We start from the raw sequence: 23986 nt of genomic DNA, 5'->3' as shown, positions 1-23986 counted from the left end.
CTGGTCATTGTACAGGGCTACAGCCAACATTGTTTCATGGCTCTGCCCACCCCAGCCTTGTGTATTTGTGTCGTTACACTCTGACTGGTCCAAACCAGTTAAATGAGACAGCCCAGACAGAGTCTAACGAGATTACTGATTGCAGGTCTGGCATTTTACATGACAAGTAGCTACTCCTCTGAGAATGATCTCAGGTTTGTTGCTCTGATTAGATTGTCCCAGAGCAAGGATCAATTCAGTCCATTCCCTTCACATAATAAACGGCTATTTGTTTGAGAATGGTCTCAGGTTTAGCAGATCATTACCTGAAGCTTCCTGTGTCCACATTCAGTTGTTCTGTGATTAGATTATCCAAGAGCAAGAAACTGTTCAGAGTCCACAAAATGGGGGAAACAAAGAGAACTTTCTTGTCTGCTTCCCCTGTCCTTGATCAGACTACAGTTTCTTCTGGCCAACAATCTATTACTAAAAGGGCTCCTCTATTCAGCCAAGGTGGCATGCAAAGGGTGAGAAACATTGTCCAGAATTGCCAGGATTTTCTGTAGGGTCCATTGTTCTACCACAGTCTCCATTGTGTCCAGTTTGACTCCTATAACAGAGCCAGCCTTTCTAATCACTTTATTGAGCCAGTTGGCCTCACCCGTGTTGATGTCATTGCCCCAGCACACCACCACATAGAAGATTGTACTGGTGACAACAGACTGATAGAACGTGAGAAGGAGAGGCCTGCATACTCCAAAGGATCTCAGTTTCCTCAGGAAGTAAAGGTGACTCTGGCCCTTCTTGTACACAGCCTCTGTGTTGGTACAGAAGGATGCATGGTCTCAGTCTTAGCTGTTAGATATTGTTAAATGGTGACTTGTTTTAAAAAACTACAGTATTATACTAGTACCTTTCACAATTTACAAGTGAATGCACTGATTTCAAGGTGCAATCACTGTTTTAATTAAGGTTTCAAATTGCAAACAGACAATGATATGTAACCACATTATCAATTTCCTTTGAAGGATAAACGCTCATCCTTTTCTTTGACATAGTACCTATGGTGAGATGTTTCCATTTGCCCATGAGAACAGTCAAGTATTCAATTTAACTTCTTTCCAAAAAATAGCATTGCATAGAAAAGAGATCTGTTACATTGTTGCAAATCTAGGGTGATACAAGAACAAAATAAATGTTTTTTTAATTTTTTTATTGTCATCTCAGATAAAAGAGGCAATGAACACAGCAAACAAAGAACACAAAGAAACACTGAGGCAGCTGGAAAACAAATTTTTTGAAGGAAAGGTATGTCATTGGTAGTCAAAAATCTAGTCTAACATTAATTAATTTTTGGCCTATCTCATACTTGATAGGATTTGGCAAAGTCTACAATAGCAAATACTGGCAGATGACTGGTGACAGAAAGAACTCTGCAGCTGTACAAAGTAGACCTTTCCTTTTCCCCCTCCTTTCATGTGTTTCAGACCTCTTATTGTCAAAACAAAGATTTTAGAAAGAGTTAGAGGAAAGGGCTAGTTGTGGCAAAAGAGGACAGACGTAGGTTGGGGCATGGGGAGGGGAAGAGCAAGAGTAAGGACTGAGTCATTTTGCTTTGGTGATATATGCAGTTTATACATTATGTGCACACACACACACACACACACACACACACACACACACACACACACACACACACACACACACACACACACACACACACACACACACACACACACACACACACACCCCCCCCCCCCCCCCCCCCGCCCCCCACCCCTTTTTACATTATAGGAAGGAATTACTTAAGTAGTGAGAAAGCATTTTAATAGATTATAGGTTTGAAAAAATGGGTATTGATTGAGAAGAGCCTTTGAGCTCCACAATATAACAAAGTTCAAGTAACACCTGTTGATCTCAGGATTAAACAAATAATATTTATAATAACAACAACATGAGAAAATGCCAGAAACATACAGTGAGACTATCATCATTTGAAAAAAGCTGAGAGGTGCTAAATTTGAGTGTTAGGACTTTATACCAGACTAGCCAAGATACATGTGATAATGACTGTAATTCTGTTGAAGGTCCCCCACAATGTTGAGCCCAACATTGACCTAACGGACCCAAGGAGGACCCTTTGTTAATATTATTTGCAATTAAAGAAGAGTGTTCACGCCATCACAGTGTTATCGCACAGAAGCAGGCCTTTCTGGTCTGCCAGTGATTTTGTCCACATAAGCTCTCTCTTTTGGTTCTGGTCACCTCATTATAGGAAGGATGTGGAAGCTTTAGAGAGGGTGCAGAAGAGATTTACAAGGATTTACAAGGATTTACAAACATCTTATGAGGAAAGATTGAGTGAGCTAGAACTTTTCTTTTTAGTGAAGGAGGATGAGATGGTAGCATTCACATGAAAGGAGTGTATAAGATTATAAGAGGCCCAGATAGAGTGGATAGCCAGCCCCTTTATCCCAGTGCAGCAATGGCTAAAATGAGAGGGCATAATTTTAAGGTGATTGGAGGAAGTATAGGGAGGATGTCAGAAGAAGATTTTTTACACAGAGAATGATAAGTGCATGATTGCACAGCCAGGGATGGTGGTGAGGTAAGTACATCAGGAACCTTTAAAGAAACTCTCAGATAAGCACATGGATGAAAGAAGAATGGAGGACTATGAAAGAGGAAAGGGTTAGACTGATCACAGAATAGATTAAAAGATGGGCATAAAATCGTGGGCTGAAGGGCCTGTATTGTGCTCTTATGTTCTATGTACTATATTCTATGATATAATTATGCTTTTTGTAGTTTTAAAGTAATTTGCAATTATTTTTGAATAAGTAGTAAAGCACTTTTTCAGCAAATGGCACAGAACTTTAATTCATTGAAGTAATGAAAATGGTAAGATTCTTGGTAGCATGGAGGATCTGAGAGATCTCGGGGTCCATGTCATTAGGACACTCAAAGTTGCTGTGCAGGTTGACAGTGTTGTTAATAAGGCATATGGGGCAACCGTGGGATTGAGTTCAAGAGCCGTGAGGTAATGTTAAAGCTATACAAGACCTTGGTCAGACCCCACGTGAGTACTGTGTTCATTTCTGGTCACCTCACTACAGGAAGGATGTGAATACTATAGAGAGTGCAAAGGAGATTTACAAGGATGTGGCCTGGATTGGAGGGTGTACCTTATGAGAATAGGTTGAGTGTACTTGGCCTTTTCTCCTTGGAGCGACAGAGCTGAGAAGTGACCTGATAGAGGTGTATAAGATGAGAGGCATTGATTGTGTGGATAGCCAGAGGCTTTTTCCCAGGGCTGAAATGGCTAACACAAGGGGGTGTAATTTTAAAGTGCTTGGAAATAGGTACTGAGGGGATGTCAGGGGATGTAAGTTTTACACACAGAGTGGTGGGTGTGTGGAACGCAATGCCATTGGCGGTGGTGGAAGCAGATACAATAGGGTCTTTTAAGAGGCTATTAGATATGTACATGGAGCTTAGAAAAATAGAGGGGTATGTGCTAGGGAAATTCTAGGCAGTCTCTAGAATAGGTAACATCGTTGGCAAACAATTGTGGGCCAAAGGGCCTTTAATGTGCTGTGAATTTCTATGTTCTAACAGAATGAGAAAAATGTAGTCGCATTATATTGTAATAGTATTAATGTATTCAGTAGCATTGACTTTTAATTTCAGGTCCGCTTGGAGCAGGAGGCAGAGCAGAGGCTGAATCAGCTGACTGAGCAGGCTCACACTGAAGCCGTTATGTAAGCGTTTGCCTGCAATAGTTTTTCCATATCCTCCTCAATTTGCTTCATTGAAGTTCCATTTCAAACAATAAAAAATGCAAAGAAAAAGCCTGCAGATGCTGTAGATCCAAAAATAAAATCAGAAAACATTGCAAATACTCAGCAGTTCAAGCACCAGAGAGAGAGAGTGAGAGAGAACCAGAGTGAACATTCCAGGTTGGGGAATATTAATTCAGTGTTTCTCACTCTCCGGCTGTATTTTTGAAGCTGTTAGAGTGTATGAAATGTAGAAGATGAATTATATATGGGGAGTCATGGAGTCATAGAGCACTACAGCAGAGACCCTTCAGCCCATCTAGTCTGTGCCAAACTATTATTCTCTAGTTCCAGTAACCCACACCTGGACCATGTCCCTCCACGCCTCTCCCACCCATGCCTAAACTTCTCTTAAATGTTGAAATCAAACCTGCATCCACCACTTCTGCTGTCTGCTTGTTCCACACTCACACCACCCTCTGAGTGAAGAAATTCTCCCTCAAGTCTGCCTTAAATATTTCACCTTTCACCCGTAATCTATGACCTCTGGTTCTAGTCTCATCCAAACATACTGGAAAAACACCCTGAGGAAAGGGTGGGATAATCTGTCTCCAGTTGCCAGTTGAGAAATGAATATTACCTTGGATGTCATGTGCAGCTCTTCTATTCTTTTTCAGATGGTGCAGTGTGATCTTCTAGTTTTCTCTAAGAGAAAAAGGATTCTCAGCTTAATGTCCAATTGGAAATTTGCAGCTGTGGCAATATAGCATTATTCCCTTGTGCTACATTGGGAAGTGGGGCAGTATTTTGTTCTCAAGACCCAGTCTTCTAATTCAAGCAGAGTGCTCTCATGCTATAGTGGATACGACTTAGACACAATTCTTGTAAACAAGGGAACACTGCTGATACAACATATTGACAGTGTGTGTATTTCTATCTAAAGTGCATTTCAGGATCTGGGTTTTGCTGGCAAGATTAATGTTGTGAACTGCCATTCTACAGAAGTACAAAGATGTACACCTTAGAACTCATGTATTGAAATTGAATCCAGCAGAATATTTGCCTGATCCATGAGTTTTCCCATACTTTTTCAGATTTCTACCACCTGCAGATTTTTTCTTTAAATTTCACTCTGTCTGGAAGAACCACTTTAATGGGAAGACTATAACTTGCTAATCAGATGAACACCTCATAAAAAAAATGTCACAATAAGGAAGCTAATTGGTGTATTGAGTCCAGAGTGACCAAGAAGTTGCCTCCCACATTCCAAAAACATACGAGTTAGTAGGTTAATTGGTCACATGCCTGTAATTAGACAGTTTGGACTTTTTGAGCCAGCAGGGCCTGTTACTGTGTTGTATCCCTAAATAAATAAATAACATAGGTATAAAAAGTATCCTTCTGGGTCAATACTACTTCTCAGCTCATGTTTTAGTTGCTCGTCAAGTTACCTTCTAGAAGTATTGGTGTATTGCCCCTCATTATGTTTATAAAACTCTGTAAGATCCTTTGCTCCAGGGAGAAAAGACCGAGACTATCCTGTGCTTACTCATTATTCAAGCTCTTCAGCTGCAGCAACATCCTTGTGAATCTTTACTGCACCCCTCCTAGTTTAATTTTATCCTTCCTAGGTTATGGCAACCTGACCTGCATTCAGTATTCTAGGTGTGGTCTCACCAATATCCTATACAAATGTTAACATGGTGTCTCAACTGTTGTACTCAAAACCTCACCTGATGTAGGTGGGTCTTCTGCAGCATTCTGTCTACCTGTGTTGCCACTTACATGGAATTACAGTATGTACTTGACTCCTAAGCTCTGCTGTTCTACAACATTCCCCAGCACCCTGACATTTCTGCGCTAGCTTGTTTCCAAAATGCATTATTTCCCATTGGTCTAAATTAAATTCCACCTGCCATTGCTAGGGTCACTTTCCCAGTTGATCGTGATCCTGGTACAATCTTAGATAACTTTCTTCACTGACTACCATACCACTTACTTTGGTCATTTGCAAACTTACTAATCATACTACTTAAATTTTCATCCAAATTGTTAATATATATGACAAACACTAATCCAACACTAATCTGTTCTTGCTGGAACAAGCCTGTGTAAGTATTGACTAATCATACCAAATTCTGCCTCCTTCTTTCCACAGGAATCTTAACAAAAGGGCTCAAAGTGTCTTTAAAGAAAATGTAAGACTACATGAGACAATAAAGATCTACAAGATGGAAGAAGAACAAAGGAGGAAGAGCTACAAGGCTCTAGAAGATAAAAACACACAGCTTGCCAGTGAAAAGGTTTTGCATACAATGAACATCTTGTAACATTTTTCCTCTTTGTAAAACCCAACTCCACAAATAGAAATGAAGAAAATCCCTATTACCAAGAACTCTAGGTGATTGAGTTTAGACCCGTGAGCTGGATTGCAGGTTAGTTTGAATTATTAGGGCAACATTATAGCGTAGCAGTTGGCTCATCACTTTACAGTGTTAGGGGTTCAATTCCTGCCAGTGCCTGAAAGGAATTTGTACATTCTCCCCGTGACCACATGCATTTCCTCTGTGTGCTCCGGATTATTACCACATTCCAAAGCAGGGATGAGGGCTAGTGAGTCGATAGGAGTAGGATTTCTCATTGATCTTAATCTTGAAAGGCAACTGGTTTACATAGAGTTTTTCCATAACTGCACTGCACTGAACCAGGAATGAAATCTTTAAAAATCTACTGTTACTGGTGAATTCTTATATTTCTGGACAAATACCAGTGCTTGGAAGTGAAAACAAGTTCCTGTGTTGATGGATCATCATTAGGAAACCTGATTATCTTTAGCACAAGTGACAATGCCCTGTTTTGGAACTATTTGCAACCACTTTATAGCTAGGTCACCTTCCATACTGATTGGAACCTTTGGTCCAGGTTAAGGTATAGTCAGGTGAGGAGATGAGAAAATTATTAATCGTAGTGGGATTCATTTGGAGTCAGAATTGTACAGCATAGAAGCAGCCCTTGGGTCCATCATGCCTGACTATACTAATTCCATGTCCTTCTATACCCTGCTCATTCAAGTACTTGTCTAGTTGCCTCTTAAATGTCATTACTGTTCCTGCTTCCACCACATCCTCCAGATGCCAACTACTCTTTCTGTAGTCAGATCCTCTTTAAACTTCCTCCCTCACACCTTAAAAATGTACTGTCTAATTTTAGATACCCCATCAGACTCTGGTTATCTACCCACTCAGAATTTCTTAAAACTTCTATCATGTCACCTCTCATCCTCCTTTGCTCCAGGAGAAATAGACACAGCCTATCCAGCCTCTTCTTTCAACTTAAGCCTACACAATATTATTGTGAAATCTTTGGCACCCTTTCCATCTTTGTGGCAACCCACAGTATACACAATACTCCAAATATGGTCTAATCAACATTTTGTACAACTGTAACACATTGTCCCAATTCTTCTACTCAGTGTCTCAGAGTTAGTTATGCCATACACCTTTTTCAACATCCTGGCACTCTGAAAGTGCCAAAAGTGCCTGGCATTTTGGCACTTTTAGAGAATTACATACTTGAGCCCCTGAGTTCTCTGTTCAACAAATCGCCCCAAAGTTCTATCATTCATTGTGTAGATCCTGCATGTTTAACTTCCCAAAGTACGTCTCTTTGCACTTGTTGGAGTTAAAAGTCCATCTGCCATTCCTTTGCCCACTTACCAGATTAATAGTATCCTATTGTAAACTTAGACAACCTTTGCCACAGTCCTCTTTAACAGGTAAATATTACAGTGTCAGATAATGCTAGCAATTTCCAAAAGATTGGTAAATGCCAATTTTATTTCTGATGTCACCATAAAGCATGTTGCTTGCACCTATCATGAAGGCCTCCTGGGAGGCAAGTAGCAAAATCAAAAATAAAGATGACAAAAGGCCTTTGAACTTGACAAAGTTCAATGTGATTTCGTAGTAATTTTCCACTCAAATATTTCTGAATTTAATGTACCGTGACTGTTTTTACCAGATGAATTTCAGCAATCTTTTGAATTTGTTTATCAGCACCGTTTAATATTTTTTAGTTCATTAAGTCACTGGCTTCATTCTAGACCACAGTTTGTAAACCTTTTTAATTTCTAATTTTATTTCCTAATCCATTTCCTTTAGACATTAAGACTCTACAGCTCATGCTCTCAGTAGTATTTACTTATTTATTATTATGTTTAATATTGTATTGGCACAGTTTGGCTTCTTTTGCACTTTGGCTGTTTGTCAGTCTTACTTGTGTGTAGTTTTTCATTGAGTCTATTGTATTTCTTTGTTCTACTGTGAATACTTACTGCCCATTACACTGCAGGCATTTAGGACAGCAATATAGGTCCTCCATCTCTGTCTATATAGAAGGATTCTTCATTGCTGTTTCCATAACAATTTTTTTTGACCAGTCAGGGTTGTTAACCCTGAGCTGAACCTCCACACCTGGAGGACTGATGGACCATTGTTAGTCTGGCCTCTTCCCTTTGACCTGTTTGGCATGGGTGACCGACCAAGAGCCAAAGCACAAGGTTCTGACTCCAGCCAACAGGGCTCTCCAGGTCACTGAGGCACTCAAGTCTCCAACCCTATGACAAGGTTGTGGTCCTCTTGGCGATCTACTGTAAATACCTACAAGAAAATGAATCTCAGGGTAGTGTACGGGGACATATACTTATTTTGTTAATAAACTTACTTTGAACTTTGAACCTTCAATGCAACTTCTTGCAATTGTTTTGTTCAGACTGAATTGATGTTCAATCAGGATATCTCTCATTCTAGGAAATCAATGAGCAATTAGTGAAAGAGAAAGTATCAGACAGCAAGCAGCAGAGAGAAAAGATCAATGAGCTTCAAACAAAGGTTGAGAACCTGGAGAAAGCTTTGGGACACATGGCGGCTGAGTTTGAGACAGCAAAGCAGAAGATAAAGAAAGAAAATGACTTTAAAATGGCAACCAGCCAGGTAGAGATCGCAAGGCTAGGGGAAGTAATTAAGCTGAAAGATAGAGAAATGAACCGGGTGAAGAAACTTGCTAAAAACATCTTGGACCAACGCACTGATGTAGAAATGTTCTTTCTGCAATCCCTTGAAGAAGTGAGGCAACAAATTGCCTATAGTCGGGCTCAATATAAACAAGCAGCTCAAATTGCATTTCAGAGAAAGATGTTAAAGGCACATACTGGCAAGGAGGATTATCCCAAAATCAGGACCTTTGCCAAGAGCGAGTACAGTACAAACTGTGTGTACCAAGATATGGAAGAAGCTGATAAGAGGTAAGTAAAAGTTCTTCAACATTTCAATTTGCAGGATGCTGCCTATGCAATAATGAACTAAGTTCAGATTTTCTTAACTGAGTCTGTTTTGAAGTGATAAAACTACCATGCAGTGAAAGCATGCAAATGCATTCCTAGCCTAGCCAGGGATTCAGGAGTTGAGCTTACTGGCTATTAAAATTAGACACACATCCTGAATCCAGAGCTTCACAGTTAAGATGTGTCCTTCTGCTGCTTGCAGACAGTATATCTGTCTCATCTTTTTTCTTATTTTTACATATTTAATTGCTTTCATTCTGTTTACGGGGCTCTAAGACTATATTTACCTGGACTATATAGACAGGTCTAGTTTCTGTTCATAAAGAAGGATGTGCTTGGGATAGAGGGAGAGAAAAAAGATGAGGAGTAGATTTAAAAGTCTCAGCAGGCCAGGCAGCATAAATCTACTCATCTTTTTTTCTCCAGTCCTGCCAAAGAGTCTCAGCTTGAAATGTTGACTGTACTTTTTTCCATAGATGCTGCCTGGCCTGCAGAGTTCCTCCAGAAGTTTGTGTGTGTTGCTTGGATTTTCTGCATCTGCAGATTTTCTCTTGTTTGTGATTGGATTATGACACTGTGAAATCTTTTCCAGGGATATCTACCTTAAAGAAGTTTAAAGTTCCCTTCGACGGGAGTTCTGTAAAACCTTCTCTCACTGCTCCCCCTTTGTGATCTCTACTGCTTTCTGACTCTTTGTCCACTTGCATACCCAGACCTGCTCCTACAGTCATGTATCCGCCTTCTTCAGCCCCGTATCTCTTCCACCAATCAAATTCCCAACTCTTTACTTCATTCCCCCCCCCCCCCCGTTTCACGTATCACCTTGTGTTTCTCTTTCTCCTCCCCCGCCTTTTAAATCTACTCTTCTTTTTTTCTCCAGTCTTGCTGAAGAGCCTCGGTCAAACCATCGACTGTACTTTTTTCCATAATTGTTGCCTGACCTGCTGAGTTCCTCCAGCATTTTGTGTGTGTTGTCCAAATGCATATTGATTAGATGTTGTGATCTAATTGGCAGTTCAAAACACTGTGAACAGGTCAGCAGTAGAATATTTTGATTGGCTAATTTTGAGGGAGGTCCATTGGAAGTGTTTGCTTTGCTGTCCAGATCCCAAGATAACTGGTGATTTGTTGATTATTGACATAATAGTTTCTCTTTTCTCCGTAAGGGTTCATATACCAGATCTATGTCTATGTGTTTGCTGATGGATCCTTCTGTAGATAACCAAGTTTCGAGAAATTCTTGTTCTTTTCTTGTTCTTGCTTGAGTCAAGGCTGTGGCTGTTGTCCATTTGAAATGGTGTCCATCTTTGTCTTCATGAGCTGATACTAGTGAAAGTGGGTCATGCCTTCTGCTTGCTCGCTGATGCTCGTGTACCCTGTTCTTCCTGTTTGACCAAAGTAGTACTTGTCACAGTTACTACTCTGGATTTTGTAGATACCATCTATTCTATCAGTCACATGTTGTGGCACTTTGAGTTTTGATAGGTTCCTCCTCAAAATCGCAGACAGTTTGTGAGCAACTGTGATGTTGTGTTGCTGAAGCAATTTTTCCGTCATTTCCAAGACATTCTTTATGTATGGCAATACATTTCATTTATTTGTTATTTGTGTAGTTTGCATATTCAGGTTTCTGACCTTGAGGCACCTTCGGATGAAGCTTCTTGGATATCCATTCTGTTGAAAGGTCTTGAAGAGGTGCTTTTCTTCTTCTAGTTTTGTGTCTGTGGTGTTGCAATGGGACTCCATCATCTTGAATAAGGTCTTCATGCAGCTTTATTTGTGACTCTTTGGGTAATTGCTATTGAAATTCAGAATTTGATCAGTGTGTGTTGATTTCCTGTAGACTGATCTCTGTAATTGACCAGCAGTAGTTCTCTTGATAAGAACATCCAAGAATGCAAGCTGGCTTTCCTTTTCAATTTCCATCATGAACTTGATGTCATTAAAGACATTATTTAGCAGCTGATGTGTCATTTGTACATCGTTTTCCTTGATTATCACAAAGATGTTGTCTACATCATACACCCAGAGTTCGGGTTTGAACTCTGGTATAATTGTATTTTCTAATTTCTGCATTATGACTTCTGCAACTAGGCCAGAGATAGGAAATCCCATTGGTGCACCTTTCATCTGTTCGTAAATTTCTCCATCAAACTTGAAGTAGATTGATAAGCACAGATTGAGAAGTTCACATACGTCTTCTATCCTGAGTGTCCTGCTTATTGATTGTTCTGCAACAGTTTCTTGTGCAAATTTCAAATTGACCGACGTTTACAGTGAGCTGACATTGAAGGAAACCATTATCTCATCATCCCCCATTCATATATTCTTGAGTTTCTCCAGGAATTGTAGAGTGTTGTTGATTGAGTACTGGGATTCAGCGATCAAATGTTTCAGCTGTCTCCACAAGTCCTTTGCTATGTTGTATGTAGGTGCGCCAGGGAGTGACACAATTGGTCATAGTGGCATGCCCTCTGTGTATTTTCAGTAGTCCGTAGAATTGAGCAACGTCTGATTCAGCTGCTTTCATTCTCCACCATTTTTCTTTCGTGATCTGTTGTAGGTGTTGCAATCTCTTCAAACTTATGTTTATGTCCTTCATCAGTTTCATTGTTGGATCACTGGCCTAGTCCATCTAAGTTCAACAGTTTGTTGTCTTCAATGTTTGGGAGTGCTTTACTGTTTTGTACTAGGCCGAATCCACTACCTTTTGTAGGATTTTCCGTTCAATGGCGTTGGTGTTTCCATACCACGCCATAATGCAGCCAGTCAGCACACTTTCAATCTCACACCCATAGAAGTTTGTCAAGGTTGTTCATGACATGCCTTCTAAGGAAGTAGAGGTGCTGCTGTGCTTTCTTTACAATGATATGATGGATCCAGGACAGATCCTCTGAGATAGTGACACCTAGGAATTTAAAGATACCTCTGACTGATGAGGACTGGCTCATGGACCTTTGGTTTTTCTCTCCTGAGGCCTACAATTAGCTCCTTGGTTTTGCCGACATTGAGTGAGAGGTTGTTATGACATCACTCTGCCAAATTTTCTATCTCCCTCCTGTATGCTGATTCATCTCCACCTTTGATATGGCCCACAAAAGGTAAAGCCTTCTCCACCGTTGAGTACATCGACATGAAATGCTGTCACAGGAAAGCAGCATCCATTATCAGGGACCCCACCACCCAGGACATGCTCACTTCTCACTGCTATCCTCAGAAAGAAGATACAAGAGCTTCATGATTTAGACCACCAGGTTCAGGAACTGTTATTACTCCTCAGCCATCATCAGGCTCTTGAACCAAAGGGGATAACTTCACTCAACTTTACTTGCCCTATCACTGAAATGTGCCCACAACCTATGGACTAATTTTCAAGGACCCTTCATTTCATGTTCTCGATACTTATTGCTGATTGATTTATTTTTTTTTCTTTCTTTCTTTTTGTATTTACACAGCTTGTCCTTTGCACACTGGTTGAACATCCAAGTTGGTGTGGTCTTTGATTGATTCTGTCATGGCTATTATTCAATGGATTTATTGATCATTTCTGCGAGAAAATTAATCTCAGGGTTGTATATGGTGATGTATATGTTGTAGCCCAGGGAAAAGTACACGCTCAGGACAACAACTACTTTTTTGGGTTTTAATTCCTTTATCTGTTTTGGATGTTTAAGTGCCAGAAGAGGGTCTTAAAACAAAATGAACGACTTTACAATCAGGCGCTGCCATTACAATCTCCGTTTAACCTCCGATCCACACACTTGTGTATCCACCAATTGCGTATGCAGTATAAAAATACAAAGAAAATTGCACAAAACTAATACAGTACTAATATGGTAATGGCTATTCTGAAGGAACACAATACAAACAACATTAGAATCCCCCTAACCCTGTATCTTATACATAGCAGTGAAAATGTAAGCGAATACATCTCACCTAAGACTTCTACTACTTTTTAGTACACACGTGCTGAACCCCCGAACAGAGACTAAACATTCACGTTACATGCACAATCAGTCATGATACAATAAAGTTAGACAAAAGGTGCACTTTGGCACAACTTTTACAAGATATTGCCTGGTAGTTAAATTACAGAAAGACTGACCTACTTGGCCGGTGAGGAACTTTGCGAGCCATGCTATCCAGCGTCGAGTTCTTCACTCATGAAAATCTTAAGCATCCACATGTAAAACATGTCAAATTACCGATATTCTCAATTTGCCAACAAGCATAATCGAATTCACATGGATATCGTAAATTAATGCTCACCTTTCCTCACCATGCCTAGCATCTCTGGGGGAACTTGATTCCAATGCCCCACCAGCTCTTGCAGCAGCAAACAAGATGGTCTTCCCACTATCCTGCGCGTGTGTAATGACGTCACCATCTTCACTTAAAGGCACAGACAACTATTCCTGCATTACCCAGATGAATGCCCAAGTACACTTTTAACCATAATGAATAGCATTCAATGGTCACCCGGTTACATATATGTACTTTGCTAATAAATTTACTTTGAACTTAGAAAAAATTACGAGGAAAAACATTTCTATGTAATGAATCTGGAGTGCACTGCCCTGGCTAGTACTGAAGGGAGATTCAATTACAGAGCTCAGAAGAGAATTGGATGGATGCTTGAAAGAACTTGCAGGTTTCTGCAGAGATGGGGCATGAGGTTGGAATAGTTAAATTTGCCCTTACATAGAGATGGTATGGACTTGATGGGCAAAATGGCATCCCACCTTATTATAACCATTCTGTGGTTTGTAACGGGGACTGAATATACTAAAAAAAACCTAGTGATTATCAAGTCAGTGCAGGAAAGAGGCTCTGTGGTTGACTGTGCATCTTTAGACTCCTGTACCTCCTCCCTGATGGTAGTAATGAAAAAAGATCATGTCCTGGGGGTGGTGAAGGTATTTTCATGATGGATGCCACCTTCTTGAAGATATCATCTTTTGAAGATATTCTCGATAGTGGGAGGCTTGTGCTCATGATGGAGCTGACTGAATCTACAACCCAATGCAGTTTTTTTCCCCATCCCCTGGTTGGCACCTCTATACTAGACAGCGATGCAACCATCTTTAGAAATTTGCTAGCCTTTGGTGACATACCAGACCTCCTCAAGCTCCTAATGAAATATAACTGCTGATGTGCCTTACTTCCAGATTATATCAAAATGTTGGGCCCAGAATAGATCCTTTGACATATTGACTTCTAGAACTTGAAGCTGTTTACCCTTTCCACCACCCTGTGTTCTCCCAATTTCTCCTTCCTGAAGACCGCAATCAATTCTTTGGTCTTATTGAATTTGAGTACCAGCTTGAGTGCATCATCAACCTGAAATATTAACTCAATTTCTTCTTCCGCAGATGCTTTCTGATCCGTTCAGTACCCCCATTCATTGTTTCCTGTTAACACTTCGATTCTTCACATTTTAATAATAAATAATACTCTTTATTTTTAAGCATTCATATTGGAAAAGTGAGTATCTCCGACTTGACCTGGGAGCAGAAGGAGAAAGTCTTACGCCTTTTGTTTGCAAAGATGAATGGATTGAAAACAAACAGGTATGTTGGACTGAAACGTGATTCCGTTCTCATTGCTGGCAGTGATTAGAAAATGAACCTGTGTGATGGTATTGCACTGCAGTTTTGAATCATACAATTATGTGCATAATCTGTCCTCAGTCACCGCACTCCACCCCAATCTGAAACTTTCACTTGTTATTTTTTCTGGTTTCTTGTTTGAAGCATATTTATTAAACAATAAAATATCTATTAATGCACTCTAAGTTACTTGTCCAGACATTCTGATTATTCATGAAAAAATAAAAGAACCACAGATACTGGATATTTGAAATGAAAACAGCAAAATGCTGAAAATACATAGGAGGCCAGGCAGCATCATAGAGGTTAAAAAGTTAACAGGTTGGGTCAAGATCCTGTGTTGTATGAAAATGCAGTTAACTTAACATATTTGACTTTTCCCAGTTGTGATGTAGGTGTTTCAACCTGAAGTATTAACTCTTGTTTCTTTTTCCATTAATGCTGCCTGACCTGCTGAGTGTTTCTAGATTTTCCACTTTTATGTCTGATAATTCAGTTATTTTATCTATAAATTCTCATTTTGCTCTGCTGATGATGATGCGTCATTCAATTATTGTCTAATTCAACTATTCAGTGCAAAAAATACACTGCTTTGAGTTAATCAGTGACAGGTACTAGGCCTATTTGTATTGGTTATTATTGTCACACATACTGAGATATAGTGAAAAGCTTCTCTGTGAGTTCTATCCCAGTAGATCATTCCATACATAATTATATTGAGGTAGTAAAAAGCAACCTTGGTTCCTTAAGGTTGTTAAGGTTAACCTTAAGGTTGACAGGGGTTGGGGGAGAGGTAGTGGGGATAAACTCCCACTACCTATTAAATGTTCCCAATAGTGTGCATCTCAAATAGCCTCTGACAACAAGACCAGCTCCTGGCCTTCATGTGTAGCTTAACTACTAAGTTTGTTGGAACTGTTTCTACTGACAGGAGAAGGACAAAAGTATCTTAAAACCAATTGCTTCAGGCAGATGCCACCTGTGGTTGGCAGCTCATCTAGGAGAAGGAAAACTCTGATCTCAATCTTCTGCTGCCTTGCACCTATACTCACTTACAAGGAAGGCTTCTGAAGTGAACGCCACGGAAAAAAATCTGGAGTTGGAGTCCTATGTTGAGTTCAGTGCTGATTGCCAACTCTTGCGACACTGCTGGTGCTAAACTGTATTGATCTCTGCCGTTCCTTTGGATTCATTGCCTGCACGGAGAGGGGGAGCCTGCTACATGGGCAATTGCTTGCTCTCCATATCGCACTGTCCTATCTTGAGTATCACATAGACAGCTAGGACACAATATCCACGGATTGACCCTGACCAACAGAGGGCCTCATAAGTAAAAAGAAAACCAAATATGAAATCTAGAGTTGCAGCTCTATGCTCCTCATGATTTTATGAATTTTGATAAACTCACCCCTCAGCCTCTCTCATTCCCACAGTCCCAGCCTATCCAATCATTCATTAAACCTCAAATTGAGTAGACCTAGCAACATCCTTATCAGAATCAGAATCAGACTTTAATCGCCAAGTACCTATGCACATACAAGGAATTTACTTCAGGCAGATGTTGTCTCTCTGCTCATAACAATAATAATGATAAATATAAATGAAAATATAGATTATACATACAGGTAGTGCAATCCAAGTAATAGTTAGCTGATAGTTAACCGGCAGTTAACTGTTCAGCAAAGTGACCGCAGTAGGGAAAAAACTTCTCCAATGCCTATTAGTCTTAGTCTGGAGGGATCTGAAGCGCCTACCAGACGGAAGCAGATCAAACAGTCCATGCGCAGGATGGGAGGAGTCCTTTATGATGTTCCCCGCCCTCTTCTTCAACCTGGAAGAGTACAGGTCCACAATAGAGGGCAGGGAGGCTCCAATGATGCGCTCGGCAGTCCTCACTGTGCGCTGTAGTCTGGTTCTAACCTGCTTGGTGGCGGCTCCAAACCACACAATGATGGTAGCTGAATGACCAGAACTGCACATAGTATTTCAGGATTTCACTAGAGAAGTTAAAATTATCTACTAATATAACCCTATTATTCCTACAGCTAGCTGCAAACTTCCTACATATTTGTTCCTCTAATTCCTGATGTTGGAGAGCCCAAAATATGATCCCATCAGTGATCACCACTTTCTTATTCCGAAGTTCTGTCCATGTAGCCTCACTGGATGTTCCCCAAGGAATACCCATGTGATATTCTCCCTAATCAAAACACAACTCCCCCCTTCTTTTTGCTTCACCTCTATAAGCCTGTAGCATCTGTATTGTAGGACATTGAGCTGCCAGTTCTGTCTGTCCTTCAGCGATGTTTCTGTAATAGCTATAATGTCACAACCCCATGTGCCTAGTCATGCTCTCAGCTCATCTCTCGTTCCTGTCAGACTTCTTGCACTAAAGTAAATGCAGGTTCGCAAATCAGATGTTCCTTGCTCCCTCTCCTACCAGGGTCAATTTCTTTAACTGCCATTTTATAAAAATGATTTGCAACCTGTGTACTGGCAGTTGCATATTCAGGTATATTCTTCAGATCATGTAAGCTATGCTCATAAGTGGAAAAAATAGGATAACATCTTCAGTTGGACTGATAAATGGCAAGTGACACTGAGCAATACAAGTATCAGGCACAGACCATTCCCCTTTGACATTCATTGGCATGAGCATCACTGATGGCAGTGTGCTTGAACTGTGTTAGATCAACAAAGTAAGGCAGATTGGAAAATGGTTATCTATTGCAAATATGCTCACTCAACTTCCTAAATCTTCTGCACCACCCTGTGAATCAAATTATGTGTAATAGGACAGTAGGAGCTGCAATGACACCAAAATTACCTAACTATATTAGCCATACATTTGTTTTGATGCACTTAAAAAAATATGAACGACATTTAATATTCTGCAGATTACACTTTACATTTATTTTATTCATATTCCCTGTAGGAAACAGTATAACAAAAGTCTGGTCTCCTCAGCTTCACCCGAGACTATCAAAGAGGCAGAACAAGCCAGGTAAGACTCAGATCAATACAGGAAACTGCTTACAAATATTTCAATTTTACTTTCCAGGGTTCAACGGGGGAGCCAATTTAATTCTGCAAAATACAGTAATTAAGCAATATTTTGGGAGTATCCAGGAGCATGAATGATTAAAGTGAAGGAGATAATGATGACTAGATGATAATGATTTGACTGAGATTATATTTTTATTTTATTTTTCACCATATACCTGTATTTTAACGTGCATCCCTCCCCTCTTATTCCCACAAAATAGAACGCACTTGCTTGATATTCCCTTTTTAACAGTTCACTTCAACTTTTAAATTATTTTCAACTGCACATTATTTAACATTGGAGAATGGGCATTGAGCTTGGGTCGTTTCACAACACATGAAAAATGTATCACGAATCCTTACCTCCTGAGCAGAAAACACAGTCTATAATGATATTCCTTGTGGCCACTATGGTAGTTAAAGGGTTATAATTTTTCCCATTTCATTACTTTTTGTCATATTTAAATTTAATATCAGTTTAATATGGAGCAATAAGTGTGTAAACATTCCATAATGCAGCAATGATCTTCGTTCTTTTCCACTTCTGGGACAAGTTAATTTTACTGATGAACTTTGCTTATGTTGATGCAAAGATTGCTTACTCTGCATTTTACCTCAGGAGTATATTTAATTAAAGGTAACTACAGTTGGTCAACATTGAAATCAAGACTGTGCCTCGATTACCATGGTAAATTATTAACCGTGCTTAAAATCTACTTACTATGGTTAATACTTTAGCTAACACTCCTGGGGAAAAGCTATAGATAATGGAAATTGAAAAGAACAAATGCTTTAGGGTCTCTATATATTCATTAGGGTGGTGGCTTGAGCCTTTAACAGCTACAAAGTGTTTTGCAGTTACTCATCTAGGGTATTTCTACTGCATAAACCCGCTACCCCTACCTACAAGCATTTTTATAGGAGCACCACCTGAAAATGCAAGTAATCCTCCATTCTGATTTGAAAATATATCACAGGACCTTTGTAACTGAGTCAAAATCAGAAATTTCGACCTAACACCATTGAGTGCCACCATCAGGAGTGAACCAGTTCAGCAATATGGCATCAAAGTGTGGCAACTCTTATTGCATGCTGCTCTCTGTAGATCTACTCATTACATTTCTTTTAGTTTTGAAAGGGACCATGGTGGCAATGCTTGTTATTGGTAGGTAGGGTTAATACCTGACTGTCAAGAGCACTTGTGAGTTATGTTCCAGCTGGTCTTAGTCCTTAAACTGCTGGAGAACAGTGCGGAAAGATCAGGTGCTGTTTTTTCCCGGTAGGAATTAGTGTTTAGTTCCAAGTGCTCCTACCACGTTTTGTCACCCTGTGACCTTATCCTTCAATCTCTCTGAATTATGGAGGACAGCATGTGTATAAATGTCTCTCTCCAACAGACCTCATCATGACTCCAGTAGTTCTACTATTTTTTAATAATTCTTAATTGTACACATGATTTTTTTTGTGTTCTATCGCTGAGCAGCAGTGAACCATCCGACTGGCTTATCAGAGTTCTCTTTGGGAACTAGTTGACTTGATCAGCATTTCTGATCTGGCTATTGTTCACGATTGCACTTGATAAAAGAAAAAGGTAGTTCTCAATGGCGATTATGGATGGGCAATAAATGCTGGACTTGTCAACAAATGGCAGATGCCCAAAAAATGATTAAGGTTATAATCTCAAAGGTGAATATTTGGCTACTTGTAAACAGAAATGAGATACTATTTTTATGGAATTCTGTCCCAGTGGATAGTGGGTGCTCAGTCATTAACAACCTTTGAGGTGGAGATAAACTTTGACACTTAAGGAAATAAATACAGTCAAGGTAGGACCTAGTCATGGTAGAGAAGATTCAAGATGTTCTATCGCCTACTTCACATCTATTTAGGTTCTTAAATTCAAGATTGTTTGCATCTGAAGCAAGCAGAATGAGCAGTACAGCATTCCTATATAACTTTATTCTTTACTAATAAAGATACTGAGTACAGTAAGTTCACAACTTGGATAAGTGTGACTACACCAGTAGCCTGTGGTTTTGTTTCCGTATCAGATTTCGAAAAGTTAATTTATATTATTTCCTTTGCAGCACACAAGATGAAAATCCCAATCCCACTTTTATAACCCAGGCTGCTATTGATTCGGTTTCAAGTCATGTCAGCACTTTACCAGATCTCCAGTTGCCTAAAGAAGTTACGTTACCAGAAATCGTACCATCATAGATTGTTAAAAAATTAAACAATGGATTTATAGTGAATTAGTATCTGAAAAGGTGTATGTGAGAAAAATGCTAAAATTGGTGCACAATTAAAGAATGAAATTTCAATTAAAATTTAGATTTTTTAAAAATTAAATTTTTTTTAAGAGCTTCAAACATCACATTTTAAATAAGAAACTTTGCTCTAAGTGGGACAGAGTTGTACATTGGACAATGCAGAAGAAAGGCAAAGCTCATTTATCACCCCACTTAAACTATGATTTCAGCTGCATTGCCCCAGGGCTATGTAACCTAGATATTCGGTTTTCACCCTGGAATCAACAAATGGATTTCTGTGTGGTGGAGTACTTAACAGTTGCTGAAGAGCAACTCCCGAAGACACTTAAAGATTTTCCAGTCTAGAGACACAGTGGACGCTATCACCTAAAACTCCACCACAAAAAAATTCAGGGAGCAGTACTAGCATTTGACTTCCTCCAAGTTCAGCTGCACACAAATATTTCTCCACCTTACACTTCACTTGTTTCACCATGACCTGCAAGCTGTGATATTAACAAATGGGCCTACTGTAAAGGGTGGTGTCAAAGATGCATCTACATCCTGACACTTACCTCAAATCTTTCCTGCTGCAAATTCCATTATGCCTTCAACAAACCTATGGGAGTGTTTAATCTTCAGCTTTAAATGGGAAAGTTTCACCTACATGGCAGAACTAAATGTGGCTGTACCCCTTGACAATAAGTACTCCTGTTTGAGTACTGTTAGGGGGGACAGCCTAACTGGGGGAAGCGGCAGTGGCCGTGCCTCTGGCACAGAGTCTGACCTTTTGGCTCAGAAGGGTAGGGGAGGTAAGAGGAAGGCAGTAGTGATAGGAGACTCTATAGTTAGGGGGTCAGACAGGCGATTCTGTGGACGTAGGAAATAAACTTGGATGGTAGTTTGCCTTCCAGCTGCCAGGGTCCGGGATGTTTCAGATTGCATCTTAAGATATCCTGCAGTGGGAGGGAGAACAGCTAGAGGTCGTGGTACATATTGGTACCAATGACATAGGTAGGAAAAGGGAAGAGGTCCTGAAAAAGGACTACAGGGAGTTAGGAAGGAAGTTGAGAAGTAGGACCGCAAAGGTAGTAATCTTGGGATTACTGCCTGTGCCATGCGACAGTGAGAATAGGAATAGGATGAGGTGGAGGATAAATGTGTAGCTGAGGGATTGGAGCAGGGGGCAGGGTTTCAGATTTCTGGATTATTGGGACCTCTTTTGGGGCAGGTGTGACCTGTACAAAAAGGATGGGTTGCACTTGAATCCCAGGGGGACCAATATCCTGGTGGGAAGGTTTGCTAAGGCTACTGGGGAGAGTTTAAACTAGAATTGCTGGGGGGTGGGAACCGAACTGAAGAGACTGGGGAAGAGGAAGTTAGATCACAAATAGAGAAAGCTTGTAGACAGTGTGAGAGGAAGGATAGGCAGGTGATAGAGAAGGGACACGCTCAGACCGAAGGCTTGAGATGTCTCTATTTTAATTCAAGGAGTGTTGTGAACAAAACGGATGAGCTTAGAGCGTGGATCAGTACTTGGAGATATGATGTGCTGGCCGTTACAGAGACTTAGATGGCTCAGGGACAGGATTGGTTACTTCAAGTGCTGGGTTTTAGATGTTTCAGAAAGGACAGGGAGGGAGGCAAAAGAGGTGGGAGCGTGGTACTGTTGATCAGAGATAGTGTCATGGCTGCAGAAAAGGTGGACGCCATGGAGGGATTGTCTATAGACTCTTTGTGGTTGGAGGTCAGGAACAGGAAGGGGTCAATAACTTTGCTGGGTGTTTTTTATAGGCTGCCCAATGGTAACAGGGATATCGAGAAGCAGATAGGGAAACAGATCCTGGAAAGGTGTAACAATAACAGAGTTGTCATGATGGGAGATTTTAATTTCCCAAACATTGATTGGCATCTCTCTAAAACAAGGGTTTAGATGGGGTGGAGTTTGTTAGGTGTGTTCAGGAAGGTTTCTTGACACAGTCTGTAGATAAGCCTACAAGAGAAGAGGCTGTACTTGATTTGGTATTGGGAAATGAACCTGGTCAGGTGTCAGATCTCTCAGTGGGAGAACATTTTGGAAATAGTGATCATAATTCTATTTCCTTTACAGTAGCATTGGAGAGAGATAGAAACAGACAAGTTAGAAAAACATTTAATTGGAGTAAGGGGAATTATGTGGCTATCAGGCAGGAAATTGGAAGCTTAAATTGGAAACAGATGTTCTCAGGGAAGTGTACGGAAGAAATGTGGCAAATATTCAGGGGATATTTGTGTGGAGTTCTGCATAGGTATGTTCCAATGAGACAGGGAAGTTATGGTAGGGTACAGGAACTGTGGTATACAAAGGCTGTAATAAATCTAGTCAAGAAGAAAAAAAAAGTTTACAAAAGGACCCTGGTCAGAATGCACTTGGAGTACTGTGCTCAGTTCTGGTCACCTCACTACAGGAAGGACATGGAAGCCCTAGAAAGGGTGCAGAGGAGATTTACAAGGATGTTGTCTGGTTTAGAGAGCATGCCTTATGAGAATAGGTTGAGTGAACTCAGCTTTTTCTCCTTGGAGCGAAGGAAGATGAGAGGTGACCTGATAGAGGTGTACAAGATGATGAGAGGCATTGATCGTGTGGATAGTCAGAGGCTTTTTCCCAGGGCTGAAATGGTTGCCACAAGAGGATACAGGTTTAAGCTGCTGGGGAGTAGGTACAGAGGAGATATTAGGGGTAAATTTTTTACTCAGAGTGGTGAGTGTGTGGAATGGGCTCCCGGCAATAGTGGTGGAGGCAGATACAATAGGGTCTTTTAAGAGCCTTTTAGATAGGTACATGGAGCTTAGTAAAATAGAGGGCTATAGGTAAGCCTAGTAATTTCTAATGTAGGGACATGTTCAGCACAACTTTGTGGGTTGAAGGGCCTGTATTGTGCTGTAGGTTTTCTATGTTTCTATGATCCAAACTTTAGTAATTATGCTTCAGCAAGCACACTTGCATTTATTTATTTTATTTTGAGAACGAGCATGAATAGACCCTCCTGTCCCTAAGATCTGCACCACCCAGCAAACCCGGAGAACCCCGTTTTAACCCCAACCTAATCACGATTCAGGATCAGTAATCACAATTTACAATAACCAATTAACCTACCCCATACATCTTTGGACTGTGGAGAAAAACCCACATATTTCATGGGGAGGACATACAGGGACTCCTTATAGAGGATACCATGATAGAACTCCGATGCCCTGAACTGTAATAGCATCGTTGCCACTGTGGCAACCATTTGTGCTTTCTGAGAAGCTGAACTTTAAGCCCTTGAGTGAAGTGTGAGAAAATAATTCTTACGTTCAGTGTTAAGGCAAAGGCCCTCCCGTTTGCACCATATTGTCCACTGATAGTTACAGAAAGCCTCTAGAAAAATGGATCTTCCCTCAAATTGTGGAGCCTTCTCAATGATTCATGATGAAATTCACCGCAGTCTTCCATGCTTCTTTAGCCAATTAAGAAAACAGGTAACTGAGATTTAAGATACCCAATCTGGAATAAAATGTATAGGTCCACTATAGGTAGTAGTGATTCTCGCCCTCCTACATGTGATACCTGGAGATCTACGGCCATTAGCTTAAGGCACTCAAAAAATACCAACACTATTTCTGCCAAAGATCTCCAAACTCACCATTAGGGTAAGTGGACCACGTCAGCATCGTCTGCCAGACCAAACATCCTCAGCACAGAAACTATAGTTACACACACTGTGCAAAAGTCTCACGCACATATATATAGCTTGAGTGCCAAAGACATTTTGCACAGTACTGTATATTGGTTGAAATTGGAAGGTGGTCAGGAAACAGAAATAAGAGTACTCAGCTTTGTATTAGGTCAGTAGTATTCAGTGCTATTTGGAGACTGGAATGACGTTATATACTGTCCTGTGCAAAAGTCTTAGGCATCCAAGCTATCTTTTTTAAGAAATGAACATACCCACCAACGAT

The 23986-nt window shown here is 40.3% G+C and overlaps 1 protein-coding gene across 2 annotated transcripts in view; it reads left to right on the top strand.

Moving 5' to 3' along the window:
• The window catches only part of LOC140724748 (basal body-orientation factor 1-like), a 31976-nt gene extending 11889 nt beyond the window's left edge, over positions 1-20087 (top strand). Inside the window, exons 5-11 of one of the 2 annotated variants that reach the window (XM_073039269.1) lie at positions 1207-1287; positions 3670-3740; positions 5917-6061; positions 8567-9060; positions 14568-14669; positions 17644-17712; positions 19841-20087. In XM_073039269.1, the coding sequence (XP_072895370.1) occupies positions 1207-1287; positions 3670-3740; positions 5917-6061; positions 8567-9060; positions 14568-14669; positions 17644-17712; positions 19841-19973 (1095 nt within the window). In that variant the 3' untranslated portion in view covers positions 19974-20087. The remainder of the gene's footprint in view (positions 1-1206; positions 1288-3669; positions 3741-5916; positions 6062-8566; positions 9061-14567; positions 14670-17643; positions 17713-19840) is intronic. The other variant, XM_073039270.1, reaches the window with a different exon arrangement.
• Positions 20088-23986: the final 3899 nt, after the last annotated feature.

This window comes from Hemitrygon akajei, chromosome 3 (genome assembly GCF_048418815.1).
Source record: "Hemitrygon akajei chromosome 3, sHemAka1.3, whole genome shotgun sequence".
Taxonomy (NCBI): Eukaryota; Metazoa; Chordata; class Chondrichthyes; order Myliobatiformes; family Dasyatidae; genus Hemitrygon; species Hemitrygon akajei.
Note: the sequence above shows the minus strand (reverse complement) of the source record. Positions and strands in the feature narration are given on the sequence as shown.